Source organism: Tupaia chinensis, unplaced genomic scaffold (assembly GCF_000334495.1).
Source record: "Tupaia chinensis unplaced genomic scaffold, TupChi_1.0 Scaffold000600_1, whole genome shotgun sequence".
NCBI lineage: Eukaryota > Metazoa > Chordata > Mammalia > Scandentia > Tupaiidae > Tupaia > Tupaia belangeri.
The window spans coordinates 2,073,107-2,082,786 of record NW_006160117.1 but is presented as its reverse complement, the minus strand read 5'-3'; the positions used below and the strand labels follow the sequence as shown (position 1 = coordinate 2,082,786).

Below are 9,680 nucleotides of genomic sequence, written 5' to 3'. Positions count from 1 at the left end.
AAAAAAAAAAAAAAAAAAAAAAAAGTTCACTCTCCAAAGTGAACTTTCCCATTGAATGGGGCTATTAGTATTGGGATGGGATAGGTAAGGATAACCTACAGAGAGTAGGAAACCTGAATCAGGAGGAAGACAGTTGAGTCTGATTTTTTTTTCCCCCATGGTAAGCAATGTCAGGGGCTGTGTATCACTAGTTAGCAGGGTCAAGATACATAATTTGACAGAAAAGTCCACTGGGATGACTAAGGTGAAGGATGCTAGATATGGATAAAAATACAACTGTCTGAACAGTGCCAGCCTTCAAGGAGCCCTGGTGCAGAAACAGGAAGCTCCTAAGTAATAACACATCCAAATGACAATCCTGAAATTGTGGGGGTTTTTTTATATATATTTACATTTATTTACCTTTTGCCTACTCTCTTTAGGCCTGTTTTTGGAACACTGGCTACAAAGGCCTTTTTATGTCATGAAAGATATGAATAATGGACAAGTGTTAAAGACAAGACACAAGGCCCACTCCAGACTGGGAGGAGTGGAGAAAGTTTGAAACCTACACAAATTTGTACTGTTCTTTGTTGCCTCCTGGCTATGTGATCTTGAGGAAATTTCTTGAGCTTCTTGAGTCTTAGGTTCTTCCTCAGTAAAATGAGCTTCCTTTAATAAGACTGTTGGAAAGGTTAAAGAGATAATATATATAAAGCACTTAGCCAACTTTTCTTCATGTATTAAACCTTTACTAAATGAAAATTATTACCATTACTGGTGCTGATTGTACACACTGCTGCCTTCCCTTCTGGGTCTTTTTTTTAATTTTTAATTATTTTTAATTAATTAATTAATTTACATTCATTCACTGAGAATCACCACAGCTTCTGTAGTTTTTTTAAGCTATTGAAAACTTCTCAGGAAATCTGAGGTATTTAGGACCCAATCTATCAAAAGAGTAAAAACCAATACTTAAAACTAAATACTCCAGAGAAGGTATTTTAATTTGGGTGTGGGCCAGTTGTCCTGAGCTAGATGTAACTCAATTCTAGTGGTCTTATATCGGATCAAGTACTATTATGTTTTTCTCCCCTTTTTTTGCTTGCAACTGTATCTTCGAACTATACCAATTGTGACTCAATTCACAGCCACCAAAAATTCAGCCCTTGCCAAATTGCATTTGAAAAACTATGTTATTATAATATATTGGAATAGAGCTCTCAGGCCAAGAAAAACAGAGTGCCAGCCAATTGGTTTCCAAAGATCAACTCAGAAGAGTGTAATCCTTGTTTTTCAGTAAATCATTTGGGAAGATAGGGATAAAGTAATTACTTTGCAAACTGCATTCAAATATACTGGAGAAGGGCCAGATAGTGGCACAGCAGTAAAATACAATGTTCTGCCAGGCAATCTTGCATGGGAAGGTTCCCGGTTCAGGTCTTGAGATCTCCCTGAGTATTCAGGGCATATGTGTGCCCATGATCTGGGGCTGGCTGAAGGCTGGGGGTGGTGAATCACAGTGTCAAGACCCTATTAGGGGGTGCTTGCTTTCTCACTCTCTCTCATGGAAGAAATAAACTTTTAAAATTCTCTTTTGAGGGCTGGCTCCAAAGTGCAGTGGCTAAGTGCTGTGGGATCCAGATCTCACATGGCTGACTGTGAATTGAGTCCTGGACTGGTGGTTTGAAAAACATGTTAAGTATCTATGAGTGTGTAACCAGGATCCTAGCAGGATGAAGAAGTGGAGGAAAAAGGATTGCAGCATGACCACACCTCATTGGGAGGGAGGAGTGCTTTCAATTCCTCTCTCTCTCTCTCTCATAGGTGCACACACCCTCTAACAATAAATAAATCAATAAATAAATGCCCTTTTAATGCAGGTATCCCAGTTCAACCCAACATAGTGGCTTCTGTGAATCTTCCAAGGGATCATCATGCTTCTTTCTCAGAAACTCCATTGAGAAAATGTGAATAGAAAACCTATTAATAGTTTGGAAATTGTGTTCATCTGCACTGGAACCAGAGCACAGGACCCTCCTTTCTTGCACAGGTCATTTGTCCCTGGTTTACCCAGAGTTCAAAAGTAAATTGTAGGAGGAGTTCTATTATGAAAAATTCATACACTGGGAACCAGCAGTTAGCATAATGGCTATGTCGCTGGGCTCCCACGTAGTCGACCGCGGTTCGCATCCCGGACCCGGTGGCTTAGAACTCACACCGGGCGCATGTGCATGTGTGCCCAAGATTCCGAGAGGAGAATGGAGGAGAAGGGATTGCGGCGTGACCATCCCCCCTGGGGGGTGATTTCTCACTTTCTGTCTCCGTGTCTCTCTCTGTCTGGTGAGCGCACGTGCCCTACAGTGAAAATCTCTCAAAAAAAAAATTCATACACTGAAGCCTTAGCACCCAATGTGATGGTATATGAAAGTGGGGCCTTTGAAAAGTGATTAAGTTTAGATGATGTTATGAGGGTGGGGTCCCTATGTTGGGATTAATGTACCTATAAGAAGAGGAAGAGCCTTGAGTCCTCTTGTTCTCTCTCTGCCATATAAGAACACAGAGAGAAGGCGATTTCTGTTAGTTGCATGTTAGTTACCGTCATCAGGAATCAAATCTGCTAATATGTTGATATGGGATTTAGACTCTAGAACTATGAGAAATACATCTGTTGTTTACACCACCCTGTCTATGATATTTCATCATAGCAGCCCAAGCAGAATAACTCACAGGGTTTTGTTTCTCTGAAGAACACTATCTGGGAACCAACAGTTAGCATAATGGCTATGTTGCTGGACTCCCATGTAATCGACCGCAGTTTGCGTCCTGGACCCGGTGGCTTAAAACTCACGCCGGACACGTGTGCGTGCATGCCCGAGATCCCAAGAGGAGAATGGAGGAGAAGGGATTGCAGCATGGCCATCCCCCCTGGGGAGTGATTTCTCGCTTTCTGTCTCTATGTCTCTCTCTGTCTGTCTGGGGAGCGCCCTATAGCAAAAACCTCTCCAAAAAAAAAAAAAAAAAGAACACTATCTGAGAATATGGCCTCTGCTCACTGCTTCCACACCCTCAAGTGGCCCACCACCCACCAAAATAAAAGTTATATCCTACCAAGGTCTTACAGTCTTCCAAAACCCTAAACCACCTTGGCTCAGGAAATTTCCACTTGACTGCTCTAATAAGGAACACCTGTATCCTCACTCATTCTTTTCACCTTACTTTTAGAAGTTAGTTCAACATCTTATTTGTATGGTTGTAGCTTGTAGGATCAAAAATTCTATCAACAGGGTCTGGATCTTCTTAATCTGAACATCCTAAGTACTGTTACAGAGCTTTATAAAGAGTACTTGCACATGTAATTTTTGGTGGAAAAAAATAGTCAGTAAACACGAAGTCTAATTTATTAATATTTAATTTTTCCTTATTTGTTGAATAAGCTAATAACAGTAAAGTACAGATACTTTAGTCTTAAAAATGACTAAAAGCAATCTTACAAAAGACTAAAAGGGATGCCTTACAAACAAGAATTGAACATGCTTTAGCTTTTCTTCTTTTGTATTTCTTTTGCATTTCTCTTTTTTTAAAAATTGCATTAACTCTCTTAATGTACCATGGGATCCTTATCTACATAATATACCCTTAGACTTCAATAACTGGTGGAAGAATATGCTGGGCATTTGGCCCTGACCCTGAAAACTACACTCTGGGCAGTAGTGCCGGGGTTGACTGCATTTCTGGCTTGGGCTCTCTCTTCCTCATCTTGCAAAGCTTCTTCATACTGGGAGGGGAAGTAAGTAGGGACAGTACCATGGATCTTGGCCAAAAACTCCAGGACTTTCATCTTGCTCGTTTCTTCATGGGCTCTTGGGCCCCACAGGAATTCATAGCATGCAGGATCACTGTTGGGGACTTGTTGGTACACCAGATACTTGAGCCTAACCAAATCTTGAGTGATGAGCTTCCTGGGCTCTCCAAAGATGAAGTGCTTCCTCCCAGCATATACATTCATCATATTTAAAAATTTCCAGATGTCTTCCTCACTAGCACAGTTGCCCCTCATGAAGATCATACCTAGGATATTCATCAGGAGACCAGTCTTCGGTAATCCCCTGCCAGCACGCACCCTCCCATTGTTGGGGAGTTTCAGCTTGCTGACAAGATCATATAAGTGACTGGTTGAGTCTATTTCTTTCACTTCAACTGCAAAGGTTTCTTCAATGTGCTGAGAGGCTTTCTTGAAGATCTCAGCAAACTGGTCTTCATACTTTGGGTTGATAACCTTCAACATGTCTTCCTTCTTAATGCGCTGTTTCATTTTATACTTATAGAGCAGGAACTGCTCCAACAACAGAGCCTTTCTATTCAGAAGGCCTCTGCATGAATTCTCGGTGGATTGTTGGGTCTCAGAGGTGCTTTTCTTTTTCTCATATTGGCTGTTGGAAGCTTTAGTAGCATTAGTGGAAGAAGTACCTACAGCAGCAGTGGTGACAGATGGTGTTTTCTGAGGCTCCTCATGTGGGCTACCTGACCCAGCAGCAGGTAGGCTCTGAGTAACACTTCCACAAAGAGAAGAGGAGGAGGTAGAGGGTTCTTCTGCTGGTGCCGAAGTGGCCTGAGCATCCCCAGAGCCCTGAGTCTCACCTCTGGCCTGGCGACATCTCTCCCGGGTATGCAGCTTACTCTTCTGACCCTGAGGCATGATGACTCAGATTAGTGACAGTAGGAAAGATTGTGAGTAGAACAAGTGGTGATGTAGACACCTGGAAGAAGAAGGAAATGATGTGAGCACATCATCAGAAAGAGACCACTTGGTCTTTAACCAAGGCCACTTCTTCAGTTTTGCATGAGAGCACTGCTCTAGGAACCTGCAGAGCTTGGGTACTCCTGGTCAGCCTGCTCCAAGAATCCCGTGGACAAAGTTAGAGTGAATCTTAGGCTGCCAGTCCTGCATGGGGTGTACTGGGGTGACAACAAAGGCTGGTAGTGGGAGCCCTCTGGTTTCAGAGTGTGAGTTTTTTCAGTTCAAAATCATCATGACAATTGCTGGAAGGTCCTGGGCCTCTCTCTTCTGCTACTCTAAGGTTGATACCTCAAACCAAAGCCCTCATTTCCCTAGACCCCAGAGAAGGAAGTGATGGAGTTTCTCAGTCTATCATACTTGTCAGAGAGAACCCAACTAAGAGCCATTGGAGCCTTTTCTTTCATGGGCTGCCTGAGTATGCAATTCTCTCAGGGAACTAAACCGATCTCCACATAGTGCCTGATATACCTCCCTTCTGCTAACTGGTGGCCGCACCATCACACCAAAGATCTCATGTTCCTTGGATTTGATATAAAGAAATGATGCAAAGCCTTTGCATGACAGCCCTGCCCTGGGCCCCATAGTGTTAAATGCAAAGGTAGGGCTCAGATTCTTTGTTATCTATTCAGTGGTAGGTGTTTCTCTTAACTATTCCTTTGACTTTTGTCATAGCCTGGGGTTTCTTTCTTCCTGTCAGCATCTCCTAAGACTGCTAGGAAGATATGAGGGTGGTTTCCATTGCCTATGATCTCCCAAGACTCAGAATAAGGGATGGATTCTATGTTATCATCTTGTTAGTGTTCAACTCAGACATCATGGTACTCACCTTCAGTCCTAGGAATTCCCAGAAATCCTCTTACTGCAGACCTTAGACCAGTCCTTTTAGATAAAATCCCTACCACCACCAATAACCACCCCCCACCCCCCATTCCCAATTCCATAGGGAGGAAATTAGTGAGAATCATGTTGCCAGTACACAGGTTTACCAGGTTGCCAGCGGGGTGGGGGTTCCCTCAATCCTGGCACAGGGCCCTCACCTTGACTCCTGAGTCTGTCTGAGATGCTTTTCTTTGCAGACTTGAAGACTCTCCCTTCAGATCAATGTTCTCACATTCCTGAGACTCTTCTTCCCAAGGTTATCTTTGATAGCCCCTCCTGAGGGCTCCCAGGGTCAACCACAGGGACAGACTGAGCCACCTCACCCTTTTGGAGCCGGTGGAACCCCCAGAATTCACTCAGAATTCTACTCTTGATTACCTGAAGAGCATAGTCCTTCTGCCCTGATCCCCATCCCACTCCCATAATCCAAGACCTTCAAGTCCCTGACATCATCAAATAGAAAAGAAATGCTCACATATCCTCGACGCTATGTTTGTGTCCTCTGAGAGCTCCAAATAGTAGATTGGTGGGACTTTTGGTCTACCGTTCCCTGCCTAGACAGTTATTCGCGTAAGCCTGCTTCTCTATCTGCGGAACTGGAGTGCGGCCCCTTTAAGCAAGCAAGGCCCACACAGTTCTGGGGGCCTAGAGTCAGAAATAAGCGCATATTTCTGCCTGATTATTCTGTTTAGGAACTCAAAAAGGGAGACTGAAACCAGAGAGTTGGAGAGGGAGCTATGCTGGGGTAACTGTGGGGGAGGGGTACACATCAGAGATAAGTGGTTCTCTCATTCTCATTCAGGCTCCTTACCTTGACTCTTGCTAAAATGTCTGGGCCTCCTCGCTCTATTGCACTGAGGCTGCTGATGGCGCAAAGGTAACAGCCTCAGGAAGTCTCTCAAGTTCCGGAGATGCCCTAGGAGGAAATGAACGCCATCTGATGTACAACCAAGGAAAAGAACCCCTGCACAGCTGAAGGCAGGGCTGTATCTCTGGCTCCCCCCTCTGTTCTGGGGTGGTTCATCTCAGAGAGTGTTCTCCGCTTGACACCCGTTAGAGCCATAGGCTCTACCCTCTCCCACCTCCTCACCTTCCACAGCAAGGACCTCAAAGTCGCTGAGACCTTCCTATGAACATAAGCCTAACAGTATTGTCTTAGTCCTCTGGATCTAAAAAATGTCTCCGCATGACCCCATATACTTGAGTGTTGTTCTCCTTTGCCAACATTCATCCAGGTCCTCATCTTGGCTCCTATATGTCTAATGAAAGGCTTCCTGGGAAATGCCACATCCCTGCAAACTCTTTTAATAGTCTCCCTACTTCATATCTCACAGAGAATAGGCCTGTGTCCCCAGAGTAAGGGGAGATGGGGAAGTTAAAGGACGAAACAGAAAGTCTGGGATAGGAGGTGGCTATCAGACAAAACGTACACTGTCCGCTGACCTATTCTTTTTCTTCATCACTCGAGACTTAATTTTTTTTAATGCCACAGGATATGTGTAGATGCATATGAGAGAGAGAGAGAGAGAGAGAGAGACCCCCTATGGGGCTTGGTTCCAATCAGGGTTGGGTCATGCACGCACATGTTACCTGCATGTTTTTTTTCAGGTTGCTGGAGCAGGACTTCAATCATGGTCCACCTCCCTCTGCACAGTGTTTAGCTGTTGCTACTGGCTGGCCTTCAGAATTTCCTTTTAGGTAACTTCTGTTCTAAAAGATTTACTCACTGCAGGAAATGGGCTGAGTTAGATGATTTTGTGAGATTCCAACCTTTTGAGATTAACTGATACTGCATTTGTAGATGTGCATATTGTTAACAAATATGATTTCCTTTTTGTTATTCAAATCTCTTATTTATTTTAGTATTCTTATTGCTATATATATTCCAATCCAGTACTTTGAACACAACATTCTTTTTTTTTTTTTTAATCAGCTGAGATGCAGTTTACAGTAGTGGGGAGAAAAGTCAATAAAGATACACAAGATCAATTTCAGGGTGACAGTAAGAAAGCAGCATGTGCCCTAGAAAATTTGGATCAGAATTTTAACCTAACTCTATTACCTGCCACCTTGTGACTATGAAAATATTGCAAGTTCTGCATCTGCCACCTGAGTGGCAGATAACAGTAAACCCTGTTATGGACTAAATGTTTGTGTTCCTCCAAAATTCATATGTTCAAATTCTAACCCCCAATGCAGTGGTTTTTAGAGGGTGGAGTCTTAGGTGATAATTAGGTTTAGCTGATGTCATGAGGGTGGTGCCCTTATCAAGGGATTAGTGCCCTTATAAGAGACCAAAAAACCTGTGCTCTCTTGACTATATGAGGATACAACAAAAATAGGACTGTTCACAAGGGAGCTCTCACCAGAAACTTAATCTGTTGGCATCTTGATCTTGTACTTCTCAGCTTCCAGAACTTCAAGAAATAAATGTTTGTTGTTTAAGTCATCCAGTCTATGGTATTCAGTCTGAACTAAGACAAACCTATTTTGTAGGACCACTGAAATGTAAATACTACATAGAAAGTACCTGTCATACTTATTGGCAAATATTGAGTGTTATTAATAATGAGTATCAATTAAGATTTTTTTAATTCAGAAAATAGCACCCTCTTATCTGGGAATTTTTATTAATTCAGTATATTTCAGAGAAAATGCAATGCACTCAAAAAACACCAAATTAGTGAAAGATTTACTTCAGTAAGTTAAATTTGATTTTCCCCGGGACCAGCAGTTAGCATAATGGCTATGTCACTGGACTCCCACGTAGTTGACCACGGTTCACGTCCCAGACCCAGTGGCTTTAAACTCATGCCAGGCGTGTGTACGTGCATGCCCAAGATCCCAAGAGGAGAACAGAGGAGAAGGGATTGCCATGTGGCCATCCCCCCTGGGGGGTGATTTCTTGCTTTCTGTCTCTCTGTCTCTCTCTGTCTGTCTGGGGAGCACACGTGCCCTATCAAAAAGGGAGACTGAAACCAGAGAGTTGGAGAGGGAGCTATGCTGGGGTAACTGTGGGGGAGGGGTACACATCAGAGATAAGTGGTTCTCTCATTCTCATTCAGGCTCCTTACCTTGACTCTTGCTAAAATGTCTGGGCCTCCTCGCTCTATTGCACTGAGGCTGCTGATGGCGCAAAGGTAACAGCCTCAGGAAGTCTCTCAAGTTCCGGAGATGCCCTAGGAGGAAATGAACGCCATCTGATGTACAACCAAGGAAAAGAACCCCTGCACAGCTGAAGGCAGGGCTGTATCTCTGGCTCCCCCCTCTGTTCTGGGGTGGTTCATCTCAGAGAGTGTTCTCCGCTTGACACCCGTTAGAGCCATAGGCTCTACCCTCTCCCACCTCCTCACCTTCCACAGCAAGGACCTCAAAGTCGCTGAGACCTTCCTATGAACATAAGCCTAACAGTATTGTCTTAGTCCTCTGGATCTAAAAAATGTCTCCGCATGACCCCATATACTTGAGTGTTGTTCTCCTTTGCCAACATTCATCCAGGTCCTCATCTTGGCTCCTATATGTCTAATGAAAGGCTTCCTGGGAAATGCCACATCCCTGCAAACTCTTTTAATAGTCTCCCTACTTCATATCTCACAGAGAATAGGCCTGTGTCCCCAGAGTAAGGGGAGATGGGGAAGTTAAAGGACGAAACAGAAAGTCTGGGATAGGAGGTGGCTATCAGACAAAACGTACACTGTCCGCTGACCTATTCTTTTTCTTCATCACTCGAGACTTAATTTTTTTTAATGCCACAGGATATGTGTAGATGCATATGAGAGAGAGAGAGAGAGAGAGAGAGACCCCCTATGGGGCTTGGTTCCAATCAGGGTTGGGTCATGCACGCACATGTTACCTGCATGTTTTTTTTCAGGTTGCTGGAGCAGGACTTCAATCATGGTCCACCTCCCTCTGCACAGTGTTTAGCTGTTGCTACTGGCTGGCCTTCAGACTTACCTTTTAGGTAACTTCTGTTCTAAAAGATTTACTCACTGCAGGAAATGGGCTGAGTTAGATGATTTTG

General features: G+C 43.7%; 1 protein-coding gene across 1 annotated transcript in view; it reads right to left on the bottom strand.

The window, feature by feature from the left end:
- The window catches only part of LOC102499101 (melanoma-associated antigen B5-like), a 187,868-nt gene extending 183,190 nt beyond the window's left edge, over positions 1-4,678 (bottom strand). Inside the window, 3 exon segments of the mRNA XM_014591571.1 lie at positions 552-662; positions 3,617-3,728; positions 3,731-4,678. Of these exon segments, the coding sequence (XP_014447057.1) occupies positions 552-662; positions 3,617-3,728; positions 3,731-4,678 (1,171 nt within the window).
- Positions 4,679-9,680: the final 5,002 nt, after the last annotated feature.